Source organism: Falco punctatus (genome assembly GCF_963210335.1).
Source record: "Falco punctatus genome assembly, chromosome: 14".
NCBI lineage: Eukaryota > Metazoa > Chordata > Aves > Falconiformes > Falconidae > Falco > Falco punctatus.
Genome location: NC_137594.1, coordinates 22,938,391 through 22,961,266, shown reverse-complemented (window position 1 = coordinate 22,961,266; position 22,876 = coordinate 22,938,391). Strand labels below are relative to the sequence as shown.

Genomic DNA, 22,876 nt, shown 5'->3' with positions numbered 1-22,876 from the left:
TCGCTGCCGGTGCAGTCTGGGGTTAGGGACGCACCCCCAGGCTGGGGCAGGAGAGGCACAGGCGAGTGTCAGGTCCCTGTCACTGGTCCATCATTCGCACAGCAGGGAGCAGAGCCGCAGCTCATGCAGGGATGGCAGCAGCCCCTCACAGTCACACTGCCCCAGGACACCCTCCTCTCTACTGACGAGGACCCGAGGGTGCTCCAAGTCAGCCCCTGGCAGTGCCCTGAACCCACTCCCTGCCATCTCTGGGGAAATGCTGCCTCTGCAAAGCACCCAGTGGGGCAAGAACGGCTTGTCAGTCCATCAAGGGGTTTGCTAAGATTAAGAACAAGAGTTTCAGAGAAGGCTGTGAAGTTTCAGCCAAGATCAGCAAGTGGGGACTGTGCTGCTCTTCAAAGCCATCCCCCAGCATGGGTGTCTGGGCAGAGCCGGGGCAGGAGGGGACTTACCCTCTGCAGGAGAAAAGGGTGGATGGTTCCTTCCAGCTTTCACCTACGTCCTGGCTCTTAAACAGATTCCCATCTAAAAGTGCCATCAGATTTTGGAAATAACAGACCATCACGCTGCATATAGAGTCAGGCTTTAATTCAGCAACAAACCAGGATCAGCCTACTGATGCACCTGCACCGCATCACTCCCCCTTGCTCCACATATTCAGTGGGGCAGGAAGAGTTTAATTCTTCCCAGCAGCGAAGACCTAAAGCTTTTGGAAAAAAAAAAAACATGAACCACTATCATAGCAGAAACCCCTTAATTCAACTGCAGGTTTTCAGTAAAGAGAAATGTCTGAGGGAATGTTGATAACTTGAAGGCAAAGCATATGTTCAGCTGCTGAGCCGAGACAGAGAACACATTTTTTAAAAAGCTTTCTGGTTTACTTTTATGTAGAAAAGAGTGCAAACAGCAAATCTAATGTAAAAGAAAGTCTGGGAAACCAAGCCTTGCAAAGGAAACAGGATGGGTCACACCATCAGGTGTTTTGGGGGAGGCTGCAGGGTTGTTTCTGAGACAACAGCAGAGATCTCTACTTACAAACTCATGATATGGTCCATCCAAGGGTTATATCAAGATTTCTCTTCTTGACATCACACTTTCATGTGAATGATGTGTAAGGGTGTCAATATAACACCTCCATCTTCTCCAGGGGACTAGAAGCAGTGGGACCCCATGGTCTGAAGAGTTTTCTCCGGGCTGATGAGCAAGGAAAAGAGCTGGCGCAAAGGATGGGCCAGACTGGCTTGTGAACCCATGGCTGTGAGAGAATGAAAGAGCAGCTGTGCCACCTCTGTCCCACACTAGCACAGGTCCTCCCTGGGTGCCCTTGCCATGGGGATGGCAGCTGAGTTCACTGCTAACCACGGCACTGAGTGTGCCAGGAGCAGTCATGCAATTTGGCATTCTTTTTCCACTTGCCATTTTTTTAGCTTTTCATTTGTCTTCCAGATTATCCCTGCAACCACAGTTTCAGACAGAGATAAGTGGCGCAGTTCAGGAATGAAAGCAAGCCGAGGTTGTCTTACAGTCTATTCATTTCAGCCATGGATGCTCCCAGAAAGCACCAAGAACACTAAATAAAAGCATCAAGGAAACCATGTCCTGCCTCCAGCACAGGCTGCTGCACTGGCACCACCACAGCCCATCGCACCTTTCAGCTGCACAGAAGTTAGCTGAGACCCTTTTGTTCTTGTTTCCCCCCTGCCTTGCCCCGAGAGTTGCTCAGCCTAGCGGGGTCAGCACAAAATACCTGTGCAAAGTGCCCAGATGTCCACAACCGGTTTTATTTCCTCCCAGTTCCTTCCTTACACAAAACCCCGAAGCTGGATTAAAAGTATTTCCAAAACCAGACAAACCCACTCGCTCTTGTATTCCCCCTCTCTCCCAAAGCCTGAGCAAGATTCTTTCCAAAGTGCCCAGGGCATCTTCCCTCCTGTCATTTACAGAGACAATAATCAGGATGTTCATGCCAAGTTGGAGCCATCCAAGTCAGCCTTGGGCAGCAGGAATAAGAGCCCCCCCACTGTTTAAGGGTCCAAATGCTATTTAGAAAAATATTTCTTTAAGAACAGACACAATTAGCCAAGATTTAGTTCCGTGGTGACTTGCAGATTCAGTTTTATGTTGTTTTTCAGTTGTACTCAGATACAAGTGCCTGGCACAGGTTTCACCCTCTGCCCGTGGCACAGCTGGAGAGAGGAGCAGACCCAGCCTAGCAGAAGCAGGTGCTGCTGCCAGGCTCCTCAGCACCCTGAGCCTGGCCTGAGAAGTACCAGCGCACCAGCAGGTTTTGTGGATGCCTCCCTTCACGTTGCAGTCCAACCTGAGTCCAATTAGTGACTGGAGTCTGCTGAAATCCCAGCCTGAGCTGCTCTGGCTGCTCGCTAGCTACAGCTAGCTGCACAGCTGGCTTCCACTCAGCTGAGAGACTTTGTATACACCAAGCATTAATTAGACAAATGCAAAGCACCATTTTCTAGGCATTTTCTATTTCTCTCTGCCCTGTAACAAGCCCATACAGGGAGAAGCCTGAAAAGGGAGCAGGTAGAAGTGGTTCCTTCTTGTTCTGCACATCTGCCACTTTTCACATTTCACTGCTTTGCTGCCACTGTTGACAAGCACTTCACTCCTGGCTAGATCTGAACAGGCAACAGCCTTGTGGGAAAAGGAGCTGGAATCTTCCCCTCTGCGTATCACCACCCTGAGACTGTCTTGACAGCCAGACCCACCAAATGGAAAAAGCTGGGATCTCTGAGGGCTCCCCCAAGTGCCAGGAGCTGCTGAACAAGCAATTCTGCCAGAGCACAGGCAACAAATCCTCCTCCTCCAGGGGGTCCTTGAGACCAGGCTGGGTAAATATTTGTCGGGACTGACCACAAGTAAATGTGCCCAGGAGAAGAGAAGAGGACAGGGTGGTCACTCCTACACTTGAAGTGCTACGGTTTCATGGAAAACGTGCACAGCACAACTCTGTTCTTCCTGGTGGCAAGATCTGCACCATTAATACAGCAGTTGAGACCAGCAACTCCAGCATGAAGGGCTTCAAGCAAATACCCATCCAGAAAACACTCACCAGGCCACAATGTCATTTTGCACCCAGAGCTGAAGAAATGCCACGGAAGGCTGAAGGCTGCGACGGAGGGCGAGCATCAAGGATAAACAACTGATCAGCTAAATTTAGGAAGGCAGACTGGGAGCTCTCCATCACCAGTTGGGTGTCTTCAGTTCAGACCACCATGTCAACCAAAAACATTTAGCTGTGACAGTGATGTGCCTTAAAAGAACTTGAAGATAAATGAATGGGAAAAGGTTACCTAATAATTACAGTCACTGTTTCACATCCAGCTGTGTTCTCTGCTCAGCTTGACCTTTGGGAAACAATGAATAACGGACCATTCTGGTGAATATTCACCCCTCCTTGACAGACCATCAGCATGCTCATGAAAGAGAGCATGATGGCCTCTCCCCTTTACCCTTTACTCATTGCTAGGCTCTACTTCTTCATGTAAGAGAACCAGGAAAGTCACAAAAATATCATACTTGTTCCAAAATAATTTCCACTGTAATTTCACATCACTAAACTCCACAAACCATTGGTGCTTTAATATCTGCTGCAGGGACTGCAGCAGAGCAAAGCTGGGCTGAAACACTGAGTCAAACTGATATCCCTGTCTTGGGACACCAAGAGGTAACTGGGTCTCCAGTGCAAGTGGCTCAAGCTGCTGATCTCTGAGATCAGAGAACCAGAAGGAACAAAATCAGGCAGAGCTGGACCTGGATCCTGTTTCCAGCTTGGCCACTTGTGCATGGACAAGTCACACCATATGAGCTGCTCTTTCACCCGCTATTAAATAGAGCAACAGTGATTCAAGGCTGAAAACAGAGCAGGGAGGTGCGAGGGGGTGCCGGGGGGCATGCCGCATCACAGCAAACAGCTCCCGAGCTCTGTGGCTGTGTGCAAAGAGAGGGCTTTCTGGGACACCTGGGATGGTAAGGGAACACAACCCCATGCATGGGGTTGCAGGGGTTTTCCGAGCTGTAAAGCCAATCACAATTCACCTGCTCTGCAGCATTGCTTGTTCCAGACAGGTCTCATCTTTAGTCCAGCCCATTTTACACAGCCAGGTCCTCACCCAAAACTCTGAGGCTTTTTGTGGACTTCCACTGGGCTTCAGATGAGGCCCTACCAAAACATGCCCAGCAGGCACTGAGCCCTGCGACCAGCTCTCCACCTGGCCCATGGCCTGGGCTGGGGGCTCAGTGCAGTAGGGGAGCAGAGACTCAGAGCTGGAGGGTGCTGTGCTGAGAGAGGCGGCACCACTGGTGAGAAACACCGAACACTCTGCAGCAAAATGAGGGGGGAGCTGGAGCTCAGAGTACCGAGGGGCTCATTGCTGACATATGGGTTTGGGAATCTGCCAGAGGTCAGACCCTGTCTAAGTGCCAGAAAGCTGTTTTGGTCACTGGCTACTAACAAGGGGATCATTCTAGCAAAATTCAAAGCAAACCTCTGTACCTAACCAGCTAAAGCACAGGGACAAAGATCAAAAGGTCTATTCAAAATCAGAAGAGCAGAAGGGGACAGCCTCAACAACAGCTCTCCCCCAGCACCTGCTAGTGCTCACTCGTTATTGTATGAGTGATAAATGGCTGGAGGTCACGCAGAGTTTGTGCTTTCCCGCAGTTTGCCAAGGAGGTGTGTGACTAGTTTCTGCAGGACTTCAGCCCGGACCACCGAGATGCGCAGGACTTCCTCATGGTTGGCTTTTTCTTGACTGTTGTAGCTCATCACCACTTTGTTGGTGATGAGGGAGATCCCAAGGACTCGGAGGCCACAATGCCTGGCTACGATTACTTCTGGGACAGTGCTCATGCCTATGGCAGGGGAGAAAGGACCAGGATGAGTCAGGATTTACACCAAAACAAGATCTCTCTAAGGCTGCAAACCATGATCCTATCTTCGATGCATGCCCTTGTCTCATTCCCCCCTCAACTCTATTTCTGAGCTGTGTAATAGTTACAGGCTGTGATATTTGTGAGGCTGCAATAGCTATAGCACTACAGTTACAACTCTGCTCAGCACAATAAACATCCCACATCTGATTCCTGTGTGTGATGTCTCTCTCTCCCCAAGACGTGTCAGACTGCTTGCAGCCTTGCTAAGAGAAGTACCGGTGTGCTGTGTCATTTGGCTCTTCTCCTTGGCTAAAAAAGCTGCTGCAAAGAAAAATGGCTTTGTGGGGAGCTGAGCTCCTTTCCTCACACACAGTAAATCTGTAGATGCTAACAAACAGAATTCCATGAGCCAGGGATCAAGCTGGAGGAATCATATGGATCATGACCCTTACCTTCCTCATATGCAATTGGGAAGGTATCCATAATTACCATCTCTAAACAATCCAGACTCTTACTGCCTATGGTCTCAGAATAAAAAAATTAAAAAACAATAAAAAATGAAAAGGACTTCACTTCTGATTGGGCCCCACTCAGCCCTGCTGATGTCGAGCCATCTGAGCATGGGACATTTGTGTTTGGGAAACAAACACGTTGTGCCAGGATCCCTGTCCTGGGCAGCCACAAGCACAGAGACTTTCTGCAGACCCATCCTAGGAGCTGCACTAAGCCACTGCAGAACTAAGCAGAAATATATAGAGCTCTTTTCTTCAGGCCCAGGAGACTCAAAGAGTCAAAGACTGAAGAAAGTCAGCCTTGAGCAGAACTCTTTAATCCATGTGCCCAATCAACCCTACCAGCCCAGCCTGGGCAGCTTACCTACGGCATCTGCTCCCAGCGCCTGCAGCACGCGGCACTCAGCAATGGTTTCATAGCAGGGACCAGCCAGCAAACAGTACACTCCTTCTCGGACGAAGCTCAGAAAGCCCAGCTCCTGCGCACTCTCCATTGCCAGGCCGAGCAGATCTTGTTCATAAGCATCTGACATGCAGGGAAACCTCACTCCAAACCTGCAAGGCAGTAAAGGGCACAGCCATGCTGATATTGCTGCCGCTACCTTCCCTCCATCAGAGTTCAGGGATGTTCATCCTCTGGACAAAAGGGAAACGTTATGGGCAGGCTGTCACGGATGCAGTCCGTGATGCAGTCCAATAATTCTTGCATTGTGACATTTCTGCTAGAAACCCTCAGCACACAGAGGTTACAGCTGTTGGAAGGTCCGGCACTGCCTTCCTACCACACAAACCCATCTGGAACGGTCTTTCCAAGGACTCCTGTCTCTAGGGAGCACTGATGGCCAGTTCTCTCTCTCCCCAGTAGCTGCCCACAGTGACTTTCAAACATGATCCATCAGACAGCTGATGCCTTTGGCTTCTCCTGCACAACAGCCTGCAGACAGGCTCCCTGCAGCACCCAGAGGCCGCCCTGGTGAGGGAGGTCGAGGGAGCATCAGTTACTACATTTAAGGCTCATTGCAGCAGGCAGCTACTAACCAGGCTCACGGCCAGGGATGCCCTGTACCACAGCAGCAAGGGGTGTCCTATACCCGCACCAACACCCACATGCTTGAAACAGGAACAGAGTGGGATGCACTGGAAAAATCACATGAGATTTGAGTCTTTTCCCTTTACTGTCTACATGAGACCAGTTTGAAGGGCCTCAAGGAATGACTGTTTTTGGAAGGCAGATGAACAAAGCTTGCTAGTCAGAAAATACAACCCAGGAAAGAGCATCCACTTGTGCACTTGGTTCCTGGCACAGCAAGACCACACCAAACAAGCTTGGACATGTTTCTAGGACAGAAGTATAATTCAGTTGCTCATTTGAGATGCCCCAGTAAGTTCTGCCTGCCCCTCTGCTGCCTGTCCAGAGCATGCACACATCCTATAGGTCTTATATTGCACCTGCCAGCCCAAGAGAATGGGTATTGGATACTCAGCAGCATGTCAGAATGGTATTAGATGTCCATGTTTAGGCAAGGGCATCCCATTCTAGGTGTTCTCCCTTGCAGGGAAATGGGGAAAGCAGCACACATTGGAGCTCCAGGGCCATATTTTAAGTAGCCTCCACCTTCTGCTTCAAGGCTGGGTCTCTTGCTTGCTTTGGGTCTTAAGATAACAGCTCAGTTCTGTTCCTGACTGAGGGAATCCTACTATTGACTCAGGAGAGCAGAAGCAGATGGCAAAGACTGGTACACTGCCACTGAGGAAATCTGGAAAATAAACTCAGCCATGTTCACCAACGCAGTTCAGTAGGACAGGATAAGTTCCCTCATCTAGGCTATTAAAGCTCCTGCTTGTTTACACGTCCTTCCAGCTGAATGTTTAGGGCGGTAGGTGGCTTATGTTTATAAACATTAAATATTATATAAATAAAAAACAAGCTTTCCCATCTGGTTTAAGGTAATCAGTATTCATCACCATGAAAATTGCTTCTCTTTCCTGAAGGATGGCCAGCAATGCAGAAGCCAATCTCTAATTTATTAAATTCAGTCCTCAGATTCTTGCAGTATATTCCTTTTTCACGTCACTTCATTGCCTCTAGTCTCACTCTGTTGTGCTTAGATATATCCTTCCTGGTGACTGAGCTGGACTGGATTTTAGGAGGAGTTTGTTCAGCTGAAGCTCTGCAGTACTTTGAGAGCTGATTCATACAGACCTTTTGCCCATTTTGATGCCTTGGTCAGCAGTACAAAAGTCACCTCCCAGAGCACTGCAGTCTTCACCAGGAAGCTGCTTTTGGGAGGCAATGAGACAGCTATGCTGCCTTTGAATGCTGTCCAGATGGAGTTACTGTTTGATTGGCGTTTTTCCTCCTGTTCCAGAGCAAGTATGCAAGTCCAGAGTGCTTTAAACACTCCTCCATATGGCTTCGGTGCTTTTTAACCATTCTTTCCTTCAACCCACACCAACCTCTATGAAGATTTAAAGATATTCTGCCTCAGGTGGGTACTGTCCTCTTGCCATTTGAATTGCAGAAGAGTTTATTTCCCCTGAGACAGTTGTTAACACCTTTCAGATTTCTTCAGAAGCAGAAGCCAGGCCTGGCGTCACATCAGGAAAGAACCAACATTAACTGGAATCCAGGCAGCCCACCTTACTCTCACACCAGAACTTTCTTTTGGAAGGATCTCCGGACAGTGCAGACACCTGTCCTGCAAACATCCTTTTTTCAAGATGAAGGTTCCAAGCCAACAACAGATTTCACCATCCTGTCATCTAAACTCACTCTTGTTCACAAACTAGCACCTCCTTCACCACCTCTCTATTGCCTGTCCTCTGGCCTCACAGACCTGGCTTTCATCTGGCTTCCCTCCTGCCAGCTCAGGTAGGAAATAACTCTTGCTACTCTTATCCCCTCATCACAATCCAGACTCTTTCTTTCCCACCATAAGGCTCTTGGCAGTTCTGAATCTTTACTGCTCCCATGTTGACTTTCCGGACATTTGACATGCTCTCCTCTGCTCACCCTGAATCTCCAGTGGATGTGTCCTCACACTCTTTTTATCTCCATCAGAGAGTCAAGGGGCTTTTTTTTTGTAAACACTGGTCCATCTGGCATGTCCCCTTCTCAGTGCTCTGACCTTGCTGGTGCTGGTTGCCTTTCACCCTACCAGTCTGATGGTGCCTGGGAAGGCTTTTAGGATCACAGATCCATTTGTGTTGGAAGGAACCCTGAGGTCATCTAAATCCAACCTCCTGCTCAAACCAACTCTATGTCTGGTGGCAACTAGGGGTGAGGGTGTGTTACAAGCCTATCTGTGCACCATCCATAAGGTAAAGATTCCGCTACAGAGCTGGTATAGGAAGCCTGATTTCCCAGCTCCACTAACAGATCTTGTAGATCTAGAGGTCTCCCAAGAAGCTTCCAAGACAACCACCTCTCATCAGGCTGATGCCTTCATTGAATACATGATGCACCCATACAAAGTGAATACAAAGGCACCCCAGTTTAATGGCCTGGATACAAGGGTGGTTATCGGGAGATGTAGAGGCTTTATCTTTGCTCCACTGTCAACTTACTGCCTGGCCTCTTTGTATCAGTTCCATCACACCAGAAACAGCTGTTGAAAGATGCAGGCTGGAGACACTGCAGCTCACCAGATTGCTCAAATAAGAGGAACTAGCAGAGGGAAGGACTGACAAGAGCAGACAGCAGCAGGTCTCTTTAGCAGATGGTATGGTTGGCCATGTTAGGAGAAAGATCAGAAGCCTACTTTCATACAGCAAAACCTTCTGCAGGTGTGCGTGTAAATTCCTTATAGGCTTGTAAGAGTAAGCAACAGCCAAGGAAGGGTGCTTGGGGAAGGCAGGGCAGGTGGCACTGCGCGCACAGCTATTGCTTTAACTTTTCCCTCGTGGGTACCTGGAGTCAAACTCTAACTTTCAGTAAATATTTGCCATCAGGCGCAACTGGCAGGCCCAGCCTGTGGCTGGGGGAAGAAAGGGTTAATTGCTAACATGGAGCTGATGCCTTACCTCTCATCATTTGGCCCACGCAGTGGATTATGCCCTCCCAAGCCAAACATGCTGATGTGATCTCTTATGAACATGATGTCCCCCACTTGGAAGTGGGGATTCAGTCCCCCAGCAGCATTTGTGACAATCAAGATCTCCACCCCCAGGAGAAAGAAGACCCTGATGGGAAAGGTGACCTGCAAGAGCCAAAGGCATATGTACAATGAGTATCTCAATTAGTAGACAGCTACTACTGCTACATTTGTAGTATTGCAATTTGCAGACAGCTTACATGATACAGAGAAGGGTCTGTATGAGGCTACAAGGAGATGAAACAACTTTTTCTCCATTTTTAAATATTCCTCTAATTAAAATAGAATTTAAATGTTTTTAAAACATATTAAAACCTAATCTTGAAATAAATACCATTAAAATCCAAGCCCACATTTCCTACAGTTGCACTAAGGTCAAATAAACGCGGTACAAAAAGAATATGCAGATAATTTTTCCTCGCTGTCAGGGTCTTGCAGAGATCAAACTACTGTGCTGATTGAAGTAACTACCTACGCACATGGACTTGGAAAGTAATTGATAAACCAGTTTTTTTACAGTAATGCTGCATTTTACTGAAGCAGAGAGATTATTTTATTACTTTCATTTTATTCACGTTAGTTCACTTCATTGACCTACTTATCTGAAGTTAAGGAACAAATGGAAACTAGAAAAAAATTTAAAAGTTTAATTTTGAGAAGTCAAGAAGGAATTGGGATGATATCCGCTACCTCTAAAATGCTGAAGAAGCTGTGAGCAGAAAATTTCCTGTCTATGGACATAATATCTTAAAGAAATGAGTTAATTTTAATAGAAAAACTAGGTTTATCCAGACATGTTTTCCTATTAAACTAAGTTTATCAAGACATGTTTGTCTATCAAGTGCATTTAAAATAGTTTGTTTTTTCTACAAGAAGTTGAGCAGTGCCAAGTATTACACAAATAAAATCTCTAAGCTGTCAAAAGAAAAAAAAAAACACAACACTATCAGGCAGTAAATAAATATTATTGGTATTTTCAAACTGAAAAGTATATATGTGCATGTTAGGTAATATTAACACAAATAATAACATACTTCCATATGTTAACTGGGAAGGTATACCAAGTTACATTAGCCAATGAATTCTTTCGAGGGCCAAAAAAAAAAAAAAAAAAGCTGTAAACTATACAAATGCAAAAGAAGATTAGAATAGATTATTGTTATCACTCAAAGTTTCCTGGTTGCTGATTTAAATAATGATTAAAATGACCAAGTTAAAAGCATGTAAATTAATCTGCCTTGTATGATACACTATTTTCCCCTGTGAGTACAGCAGGACTAGCCACCTTGCATGGCTGCACAGCATCAGCTTCACCTACCAGAAGCTGACTACCTCTTGGTTTGAGCTCCCAGTTTTATTTTTTGGAGAGAAATTTGATATCTAAGCAAGATTCATTGCAAGAGCTAACCTCCTGCAGCTGGATATTAAAGCAAGTAGTCACTTTTGCATCTTTTACAACATACCTCGCCTTACGTGAATGATTTTTCTTAAGGAGAACTCACCGCGCTGGTAGTGTGTCCTTCATAATAGTGGAAACGTCCCTGCATACACACGCAGGGCTGCCCGTTCAGCTCTCCAAACACCAATCTGCCAACATGCCCTGCAACTGGAAATTAGTAGAGTGTCATTTTAGTTACAGGTTTCAAGGTCTTCGACTTCAGAGGGATTTGTCCATTGATGATTATGCATTACAGTGGGACCAAGCGCTGTGAAACCGAGAGCTGAGTCAAATAAATATCATAGCACAGAAATATGCGTTTATTTTTTTGGAGGTTTTTTTTGTTTGTTTGGTTTTTTTATTATTATTATTTTTTACTGTGAACACACATTACACCACTGTTGGACTGATTTGCAGACCAACACGGGTGGTGCACGCTGCCTTGAGTTATCTCTCCGCAAGGCTCTGTGGCAGGCTGCTGATGGATGGGATGCTGACACCCTGGGTTGTGCCAACCTGTGCTCCGTGGGAAGTGAGGGATGTCCTCATACAGAAAGACTGTCTTGTTGTCCAGTGCATCAGCCAGACCTCCCAGTCCTGATCCACAGATGATGGCAGTCTTCGGGCGCTGGACAGAATGGGCACGTAACCAATCTGCTGTTTCCTTATACACCTCATAGCTATTTCTGCAGAAGGAGAACAGGCCAGTGAGGCTATCAACCCATCCAAAAAACAAGCTTCAAAGGACAAAAGTCCTGAAAAGCTGCAAAGAAAAAGAAATTTCATTAAGACTAAAATAATAAAAGCTTCGCTGTTATTATCAATGTTTCCCTTTTAATGTCATGTATTTTACTCCTGGCCGCAGGCAAATAACTTGAATCCTCTTTGCTGGTTTCATTCTATAGTGGAAGAATGGCCAATGATATCCAGATCACAGAAGTGTCACAAGGCATAACCAGCTCCTATTTCTGGTGGGCTCTGATCTCTCCTGAGTTACTAAAGGAATGCAAAAGCACAGTTAGACTGAGAAATTACAATCTATATCTGTGTGTGCCTGGGGATGTCCAGCCTCTGATGGGGGAATCCAAGAGGATGGAAGTCCAAGGGCACCCATATGGCACAGCTGGGATGCTGTGCTGCCAAGGGAGTAGACACTGTCCTCTGCAATAGGTAGACTAGCGGGACAGGGGGCAAACATCATCTACAGGGATGGATAAGGCAATCTCCATAGGTGCTGAGCGCTATCAGCTCCAAGTGCTTCCTTCTGGGGCTGGTACCACATCTTAAACATCCACCTTCTCAATACCTTGTGGTTTCATTATAGAAGGCTAAAAATCTAGATTTTTTTAATCCTCCTCTCTCCCACAGGGTGGGCAGTGGGTCACATCTGCAGTCTAGTTCTAGGCAAGAGGCCCAATGACATCAGTCTACACCAAAACAACTGAAAACATTGGGCTCCTAGGTTTATGCTGTTTGATTTAAGAGCGGAGCTGCTCAAACACCTTGGCAAAAAAATGTCTTATCCAGCTCTGAGGCACATTGCCAGAAGGTGGGATAGAAGCTGGCATTACACTGCCTTTTGTGCATCTGTCTCACGGAAGGGAAAGTCCTTCAGTTTTTAGGCCTGTCAGTCCAGTATTCATCAGATGCATTAATCGCAGTTTTGGAACAAAATCAATAGAAGAATAATCCCATAATCCTGTTTCCAATAGGACAATACAGATACTTTCTGAAAGTCAATACCAAGGTTGATTGGAAACTCTCCTCAAAAGGGTACCAACAGTATTTCTTGATAGTGACGCAATCATTACCTTTGATGAGTAAAATTAATGACTGCATATGGTATAGGACTGGGTCACGGAGTGACCTAACACAGGTAGGGGCAGCAGGTTCTCTATGTGAAACATTGATCTGCTTATTAAGGGGTGAGAGAATCCGACATCGTGGGGTTGAAGATGATGTAAAATTGACTGGAGATGCTGACAAGCAGTCACTGTTTGCTTCATGAATATGTTTTGTTTGGTTTGTTTTTATTAAATCAAGCCTCTTATTTCCAGAGGTGCAAGCCTTAGTCATGTCATGATTCTGCTGTCTGAAGCCTTCAAGAACATACAGCAAAGCTTTCAAAGTGGTGCTGCACACTCCAGTATGTCTCAGACCAGTGATGAAGAGGATGTGACAGCATACAACTGGTTCCTCTAACTGAAATATCAAAATACTCAAATAAAGGATCTCAATTCTGTTTTTTTTCCTTTATACTGACAAGGTAGGTAGTTATTGCACAGGTATCTTCTGTGAGCTTTTTCATCTCCTAGCATCTAGCTCTTGCTATGAGTCCTGCCCAATGTCTGGTACATCAAACTTACATTCCTAGTTACAAACTAGGATGTCGAAAATACCTGAGCCTGTCATAAACCTGCAATCCCATAAGAATTAACTTCTATGTGCATGAATTAAAATGAAGACTCATACTTAGCTGCAATACTTTTCAAAGGAAAAGTCTGGAAATGAGAAAGTTATTTACCATAACATAGTGTTGAATTTCCCTGGTTTTCCTGAAACAAGCACAACTATGGAAGTGATGTTAACAAAGCCTATCCCCGATTATATTATCCCTTGTTCCCAGACAAAAGCTTTACAAGTGCTTTACATACATTAATGAATGATTTCTCCCAATTTCTCTGTTGAATAACAGTAATCCTTGTTTAGAAATTAGAGGGAACCATGAGAATTTAAACATAATATCCAAGCTTTTGACGTACCTGTGACAGGCATGAGAAAAGAATGAGGTCACCAGGATCTGCTCTTCCTCTTGACCATTAATCCCCTTTTTTTAATTATTAAAAAAAATAAGTCCTTGCAAAATAGCATTAAAGAATGAATATTATTGCTATATCCCCAGAATGTTAGGAGTGGGGGATGAATCCCATTCATTGTCTGCTGAAGACATTGGGATTGACTGAGCTATGCTGAGATTCAGGGAAATTTTTTTCCTTCTAAACAGAAGATGTTAAAATATTTCTTATGCAAAAAAGTAGAGCTCCTGTGCTGTGTAACTCCTTACCTGAAAGGAGCTTCAACGGGCGTGCAGGGGCCTTGCAGAGCCCTCTCCATCCCAAAGGCTTTGGACAGGTCAGAGCTGTCCCCAGTGCCGAGAGCACAATGATGCCAAAATTCATCTGCAGCGCCCTGCTTGTGATATTTAGTTTTCAGAAATCTTCTAGACACACAGCATCAAAGAGGACTGGCAGGCACAGATAATTTCTGAATGCAAAGGAGATACCTGCTCAGTGGGAGTGGAAGGGGAATTTGACCGGTGGGTCACCAAATGCGATGTCTGGCATGGAACTGCACGAGCCTGAGGTCTGTGCGAGCTTTTTGACAGCCTGAATACAAGTAGCACAAAGCCCCCTATAGCTACTCTGTCTCCAACGAGACACGCCTAATAATAGTGCTCAGTAGCATTGCTCTGGATTAAATCACAGGATCAGCTAAAAGCACAATCCTTTTTATTGTGATTGCTGTCATCCACTGGAGAAACATGTCTGCAGCAAAACACAGGACTGCCACTGATGACAGATCTTTTATGGCATGAAAAAAACCCTACCCTCATTGTGCTTCTAGATTGATTGAAAGCAAATCCATCTGCAAAGCAGGCATATCCCAACAAACAAATAAAGTGTTAATTTTAGAGGGGCATACCACCATACATTTTTGCAGTGTATGGTTCTCCACACCACAGTATCTGCCTCTTCTGGCCCATAACTCTCCCAAGGTCATCTGCTCATTGCCATATTTCATAATACCAGCACCTGACAGAGGCAGATGGCCAGATTCCTCTTCAATAATAAGATGTTTACTTCTGAGCAGCCCTTGTCTGACATTTATGGAGTGCCCAATAGGAAGAAGAGGAAAACAAGGCAAGGAAGAAGTGATGCAATTTTGCTAGCCCCTTCCAGCTTGAATGTCTGTGCACCCCCTACTATACAGCACCTTACCTGTCTTCCTCAGCATAAGCCATCCTCCTCCTCTCTGGTTAACCAAAAGAAGGGGATGGTTGCTGGAAATGGAGCTGCAGGATACTATTTGATGGAAGAGCAGAGGCCCATTGAAGCTGCAGAAGCTGCTGTCGTCTCCGGCAGCAAGTCAGGGACGTGTCTCTCAGCTTCTATCTTGCCTTCCCCTGAGCATCTTTAATCCCCAAGTAGGAGGGGCATGTTCAGGACATCTGCTTTTCTGGTCTCACCACCCATGACACATATGCTCTAGAGCTCTACAGAAAGCTTACACACATGCACACAGGCTTTCTAATGCAGGTTAAGCCTAGAAAGTTCACATGCGCGTGCACAACTTTTCAGCAGCCACTCAGAGGAGAGCAGCTGATGACGGACCTGCATAGATTTGCACACTCCTGCATCAATTGGGAACACGCTAGCAGCTGGAGTCACCTGCCTCTTTGCAATTCAAACCCCTGGAAGCATGGCATGAGCTCGCTGGGAGCGTGCAGACTCTGCGAGATGACCTGTATCACCTACTACTGCAAAGAGACATTTCCATATCTCATATAATTATCTTGCCATTCTTTCATGGCAACAAGGAGCAATGTCCATTAGCTCCCTCCAGGCTTTCTTTTTTGCTCACATTTAATTGCCTCACCCATCTCAAAAGGAAATACTGCTTTGAGATATGCTAAACCTCTGTTCAGCTGATTACATTATGGAAGGGGGGGGGGGGGGGGGCGCGCAGAAATCAGGGCCCCCACCATCTGCACCTCTAATTTTAAGCTTTGTTTTATATGGAAATAAAGCTTAAGACAACCTTGTCATATATATGGGTCTGTCCATGCAACAATGTCTGATACAACAACTGATGTAAACCACATTTTACAGAGCCATAGATATTTCCAAGATAACTGAATGCCAAAAAAATTCAAGAAGGTTGGTGATGAGTAGAGAAGAGACCTAACATGCCCCAGGTAAAAGGCTACAGCTACAATATGTACTCACAACTTAATAGATCCAGAAGGAACACATGGGGCTAGAATTTATAAATACACCAAGAAGGGAGAAAACAATTTCAATCAGAAATTGTCAATTCCTAGACAAATCAGCCAGACATTGAAAAAATTAGAAAATTGGGAAGAACTGGTTTCAGATCTCATAATATTTCTTATTACTTCCATTCACATTTGCTGGTTGGTCTTGAAGAGCCCACATCAAACATCCTCTTGGCTGCCCCAGAAACCTCTCTCCGAGAACTTCAAAGTCAAACAAGGTAATAAACACCACAAGAAAAACCTGGGCATTTTTAAAGAGATACACTTCATGTTGAAAGCAGAAACCCAGTGTCCTCTGATGTCAGCACAGGCTGGGAGTCTGTAACAACCAGCAGTATTTAAACATCAAATTCTGTTGACAACTGGTATTTGTTGAAAGGTACAATTGGCACTGAAGAAAATGGATCTGAACAGAAGCTGTAAGTGCCCTTTCCCCCCCAAGTTCTTGACCGTCTCCCTTCCCTTCTCGTATTCACGCTTCAACTTCTTATTTACTGTCTCTTACAAAACCTAAAATGACTCTTCTACAAAGATCAGTAGGTAGAAGGGCTGTCACTTCAGGAACCAGTGGTACATTGCTGCACTGGCATAGTGCATCTTGCTCTCAGTTTGCTGGGGGCAGTGGTAAAACAACATTAAGGGTCTAATACTGCTCTATCAATCATTTTCCCTTCCATGCCCCGTCTCTCATTCTGTTTTTACCATGTTCCCCCCTCCTTTTTCAGACATACTGCCTTTTTGTTATTCTCTCTTATTCTCATCTCTCTGAACCTTAGTAATCTCTGTCTCTACTTGGTCTGTGTACATTCTCCTTTTTCTTCAGTGTTATTTTTCTATATAAGACACAGTAGGATAATAGCAGAGATGGCTTTAGGTAGATTTAACTGCATCAGACACTGTGCCCAAAGAGGCCCCACACTGCTTGCCTTTCCATGCGAGCCAATGTGCTAAAGGACTCCACAAGTCACTGCCACCCCAAGCAACACCTGCCTAAAGCCAGGGTCTTCAAGCCACTTCTCACCTCCCTCAAGTCTTTTTGCCCTCTGGAAAATCACACTTCTTTTGCCGGCACTCAGGACTTCTCTGAAAGCCATTATTTGCTCCCATTAAATAAAACGATACAGCAATGTTAGGCCCTTAATGTTGATTTTCCATAGAGTTCTTTGGTGTCAGCAGAGTTCTGATGCCCCTCAGATATGTTCCCTTGTTTAGCCTTAATCTGATTACATTCATTAATCTGATTCTTTTTTGCAAAGCAGACAAGAGAGATCAGACAGCCCAAGAGCTCTTCCCAATTTGTTTTCATCTAAGACAATCTCCTCCCTAGTTTGGATTTACATGGAAAACAGGATTATCGAAAAGGGACCATTCTATCTATCTTCCTGCAGTGTCTGTTATTTAACAGCAACAAAATTTACTTGAGTTTTAACCTGTAATGCCACATTGCCTGGACTAGATAAAGGCTCACCCTACCAGAAAAAATTAATTTAAGCACTGAGGGCATTCATGCTGATAACACTGTAGAGAGTAGTCTGAGGCAGATCTATCTAAAAAAATAAGTTATTGAATAGATTACATAATCTTTAAGTAAGAGTATTGACAGTCTCCCATGCTGAAAAAACAACCCCTCAGTCATCTCTTACTCTTTCTGTATGCATCTGCAGCAAATCATTATCTGTAATCCTTATCTTACTGATTTGAGTGTCATTCAAGTCCTGTTTCTGTAGCTAGAACTTCAACTGCTACATGATGCAAATAGAATTACCTGAAATAACTTTATAACAACACTTCACATTCCTACAACAAGTTCTGTCTAAAGAAGCATTGTGAAATATTTTGCAAGCATTTAATCAAAACATTTAATTAATGCTTTAGGGTAAGTTTCCCACTTCCCTGTGTGCTCACATTATCACAGCATCAAATTATCTTGTCTTCTCACGTGTACTACACATCACCCTTTTGGGAAAGATATCTGAGCTGCAGAAAGATTAACAGGGTGTCTACACAGTGGGGACAGCTTAAGCCAGCCTACTCCAGGAAAAAGCATCCCCCCAAAAGTCTTACAGGCACTACCCTGCCCTCGTGGGTGCAGTACTCACCTTTACCTCTGCCTGTGTGGCATTTTTCCCGATTCTCTCATACTTAGAAAAGCCAGGACTCTGCCTCAGTGTTTTGGAGGAAGGTGAAATGGATAAAGCCTGGAAAGGTTTTGCTTTTCTGCTGATTGCCTACAGTGCAGGCTCCACGTTGGATTAAAAAATTACTAAGTGTGCTCTAAGAACTAATTGGGGTTTTTGCAGCAATTTGGAAACTCATAGTTTGGGAAACTCATAATTTGTTTGTATGCTGGCTATCCCAGACAGCCACAGAATCATTACTAGCCACAAGGAAGGTAAATAAAATCAAATTATGTACCAGAAAAGTTACTCCCCTACAGATCACTAACAGAAATCTCTAGGAAGATTTGCCTTAAGTGATGTCCATGCTGCTTGTTGTACATCTTCAGGAAAGAGACCTCCAACTATAATGAATGCAGAAAAGGGATGACCAGGGTAACAAAGCCAGACATTCAAAAAAGCTTGTCATGGTTAGCTGATCATAATGGCAACTAAGCAATGCTCTGATGACAGCCTGAAAATGTTGCCACGGAGCCAGGAGACACACAGAAACTTAAGACAGGCACCAGGGAGCTAGGGAGATGCATGTTCAGTTTGGCTTGGCATCAGAAAACAAGCTTCTAGCTACTCAACCTGTGAACAGCTCTCCTGTAAGGGCAGCAGGGAAAAAACGCTTTTAGGGTAGAGGCCAGTTAATGGCAGGGGTCACATGATGTCCTGGGAAGGACATGGCAGGGAAGCAGAGACAGCATTTGCAAATTGTATGCCAGCTCTGTAAAAACTCAGCACCTTTCTAAGGCTCAGGCAGAAAGAGAAAGCTACTTGACCTAATCCATGAACAAATGATTGCACAGAAATCAGGAAAGGTGCAGAGATGTCCTAAGACCAGCCAACATTTCCATCTTCCAGCTCTAGGACAGGTGTCAAGGGCTAATGGATAAGGCTGGGGTTGTGGCCATGGGAGCTTGTGGAAACAAAACACTTGTGTCAAGGAACTCAGCAGAGACAGGGTATAAAGAAAAGGATCACTTGGGGATTTGAAGGAAAGGAGTTGTACTTCCTGAAGGGATAGAAATGGCACAACTGGGGATCAGTGGTACATCAGGCTTGGGATGAATGGATGGGCTGTGTGCTGAGAAAGTGCTTTGAGACAGGCCAGAGAATGCAGGGGAAAGTGTAGTGGAAGGCTGCAACAACATATTAGTGAGGGTAAGTGAAAAAGAAACCATGGATCCTGGTGGACTGGAGACTACAAGAGGCCAGATACTCCTCTGGCCTACAATAAACACAAATAACTTGGAAAAAAAAAGAACTAAAAATTATAAGGAAGAAAGAAGAAAAGCTTCCAGATCTGTCACAGAAGAAAATAATTCTGAAGTAGTTAAACAGTACTACAAAGCTATAAGTATCACTAGTGATTCTTGAAAATAGTCCCCTATTCCACACAGGTAAGCACAGTTCATATCCTGGCATCATAGCCAGCCACTGGCCTAGAGCTCCAAGTATGCTTCTCCATACTCTGAGAATATGACTTTTCCCTGGGAAGGACACTTACCCATATCTAGACCACACAGGACCAAAGTTAAAATTCTATTCCATGATCTGGTTTTCTCTCAATAACTAATAATACCGTCACCCAGCAGAGCTCGAGGCCAGACCTTTCACTGATCTCCAGAACCATGTTCCCATTTCCTCAAAACCCCTCTTTGGAAAACTCTGCTTTCTGGAGGTCAGTAGGTGAGCATGCTACCACTTGTAGCCATAGTCCGTCAGGGTGTATTTATCCTGTTCCAACAGCATCAGTGCTTCCTCATTATCTCATTTGTGGTGCAACAATGCCATGATATTGAATATTCTATAGATTCTCTTTTCCATTTCAGTGATTTGTTGGGTTTTTTTTTTTTCCACAGAAGCAAAGGTTAAACAACTTAGGTGATTTTACTAATTCTCTATGTTAGAGATTTTTTACCAAAGTCTTTTAACCCACTTCCACTGTAGTAGACTGTGGCTGCAACTCCTCCGCTGAGGAAAGTGAAATGCAAACCTGTTTGCCTTTGAACTACAAGCCAGAAGCAGAACAAAAGCCCTTACGAACTAGTTTCCCAGGTCACGTGAAGCCACTTCATTAAGGGCAACCAGTCTTCCCAGCATCATGCACCACAGACCCATTTCTTGATATAGCCGAGATCCACAAGACATGTAAAACAAAAAACAGCCCCAGATGGGGCTCAAACAGTACAAAAGAGCAATGGCTTCTTAACAGTCCCACTGCAGAAGGGGGCTCAGCTACATGTGCAGCTGATTCTAGGCAAATCAGCAGCATCAACCTCACTGTCCCATTTGGATTGCTGCCTCATCCTGGCATGGGCTCAGGTTACCCAGATAATAACATAACCCCAGCATGGAAGTCACAGCTGAACCCTTAAGAAGCTCCATGGTGACCTTTCAGTTTTAATCCAAAGTATTCCTCTACAACTGCCTACAAGGAGCTTTAAAAACACACTGGCATGGCAAGATCTTCTGGAAATCTCAAGAAGGCTGAAGCTAGGTGTCTGTGCAACTGATGGGCCTTTGCAAATTCCTGTGGGGAAACTAAAAGCATCACTGTAAACCCTTCCTTCACCTTTGGTATTTGGTCTACACTTAAAGAAAAAACAAGTGCACTGTTACCTACCTGTCTTCAAGAGACCAATGCTATCTCCCCAGTTTAAAAAGGTCTTGCACCCTGCACAGTGACAGCTAAAAACATTGTGAGATCTGATACAAAATTACATGGTTTTAGGTCTGATCTTTAGAAGCAAGGTGAGAACTACTGGGTATCCTGTAAAATTACAAAGTTTCTTCCAGGGCTCATCATTGCCCTCCCAGCAGCTTTCCTGCACATCCAGTATGATTACAAGAGCTCCCGATTGCTCTGACAACACTCTCCAGCTCCATCACACAGCATTCTTATGCTACACATGCGTTTTGCTATATTAACAACAAAAAAAAAATAAATCAAGAGGCATAGCCAAGACTGCTTTGCTCTTAGACATTTAACTTCCAATGTCTAATGGTGCAATGTTCCTTTAAAGACAGATGCTTCTGTTCAGGGTTTCTGGTATCAGAACTAGGCACACACCTTATGACCTGAAAGGGAGAAGATCAGTTATCTATCAGCTGATAGACTAGCTCCACAACAGCAAAACTAATACAGAAAAAAATGCTGTGTTCCCATTTTGAGTGTCTCACACGGACAGAAAAAAGATTATTTAGCTTAAGACAGAAGTATCTGCTTGAACTTCTGCTCTAACCTAAAAATATTTAGGAAACCTTAAGACAAAGCTAAAGCTCACAAGCCAAGTTAAAGGTCTAACTCCAGAAAAACAATCATATTTTTCTTTAGTATACTATTCAATTACATTTGTTTTAGCTAACAATCTTGCAGTGTTGCATGGTCAGTGATGACCTGTCCTCCCCTGTATTTTGGGAGAGCTTTACCTTCAGTAGACCAGGAGACTGTGGCACTGAGAAACTATACACTATAGTAAAAGCCTAGCAGGGTGTGATAGAAAAGGTAAGAGTCCTGCATACACATTACTTCCCTCACATGCTCAGTTGTAGTTGTCCTCTTACTAACGTTAACCAAACATTTTAAGAACCTAAGAACATGTGAAAAGGTGACTTAAGTACTTAAGAACAGATTAATAAGTATGAACTTTTAGACTCAATAAATGAAATACCATATTGTCCACAGGAATAACAAAAGGAAGACAACCAAAAATCACAACATTACTAGATATATTGGAGAGAAAACAAATGCTAAAGGAAAGCTCTATTCAGATTTTTACTACAAACACAACAAGAAAACATTTCAGACCATAACACATCCTTGCCACTCCCATTAAACAAAAAAAAAAAAAAAAAATTTTAGCAGTAACATTACTGCATGACCTGCACAAAGAGAGACTACAGCAGCTACTGAAAAACCCATAACACCCTCAGTTACCAACCTCACTGGCCACTTACCAGCTTTAAATAATTTGCCCTAGCTTTCCCGCACACCTTTAAGTAGCCAAAGATGTTGATTGATTGGAAAGTGATTTTCAAATAGGCCAATCAAAGGGTGATGAGGTATTGCAGAGATACATATAAACCTTCCATCCACGTCAAAGCTTTTTCATATTAGAAAAAAACTTCTTTTGGGTGTAATAGACACTAAGTATTTTTTTTTTTTGTTATACTCCTTCTTGGAACAAACATGGTGCTTTTAGTTTTGAAAAATGTATTCTATTTTTTCAAGGGATTTAAAGAAAAAGCTTTAGTTCGATATTTATGTTTTCAGAGAGCGTTTTTTTATAGCTAAAGCTCTTTCTATTTTATAAAAATGTTGATTTTAGAAAAAAAGCCACAGCTTAAAAGGGGGGGGTGGGGGGTGAAAGGCTATGTGTTTATAGTTTTAGGCATCCAGTCACAATGTAAACATCTAAGCTCTCTCATGTACTTGGAGCAGGATAAAAGGTCGTTTACTTATATGTTGCTATTATATCCTTCAGACAGATGTGTTGACATTTTTTGCCAGTTACTGAGCTTCTAGCGAGATTTTCCCTAGTTAAATCAGTTCTAGACTCTCTTGTATTTACAGTACTGAATTACTGTGTTAAAAGTATTTCTGGTTTAGGGCTGTATTGAGCTTCATTAAGGAGAAATATTTGAGTGCAAAAGTCAATAGCAGCAAGTCCTGTATTAAAGGGAAAGGATTTCTGCAAACTCCTGCTACATCCCCA

The 22,876-nt window shown here is 44.3% G+C and overlaps 1 protein-coding gene across 1 annotated transcript; it reads right to left on the bottom strand.

The window, feature by feature from the left end:
- Nucleotides 1-566: 566 nt before the first annotated feature.
- On the bottom strand, nt 567-20,631 carry PNP (purine nucleoside phosphorylase). Its single transcript, XM_080411077.1, has 6 exons — nt 14,936-20,631; nt 11,454-11,623; nt 11,002-11,105; nt 9,429-9,604; nt 5,770-5,960; nt 567-4,872 (listed from the first exon to the last, which is right to left on the bottom strand). Exons 1-6 carry the CDS (start codon nt 14,956-14,958, stop codon nt 4,655-4,657), a joined length of 882 nt encoding a protein of 293 aa, XP_080267203.1. The 5' UTR covers nt 14,959-20,631; the 3' UTR covers nt 567-4,654.
- Nucleotides 20,632-22,876: the final 2,245 nt, after the last annotated feature.

What these genes read in the sequence shown, in the direction of transcription:
- PNP (XM_080411077.1), bottom strand. Translation starts at nt 14,958, where the DNA reads ATGGCTTATGCTGAGGAAGACAG. An exon ending in AAGGACACACTACCAGCGCG is followed by an intron (nt 9,605 to 11,001) that starts GTGAGTTCTCCT and finishes TGGCTCTTGCAG; the next exon opens with GTCACCTTTCCCATCAGGGT. An exon ending in CGTGGGCCAAATGATGAGAG is followed by an intron (nt 5,961 to 9,428) that starts GTAAGGCATCAG and finishes ACTGCCTTGCAG; the next exon opens with GTTTGGAGTGAGGTTTCCCT.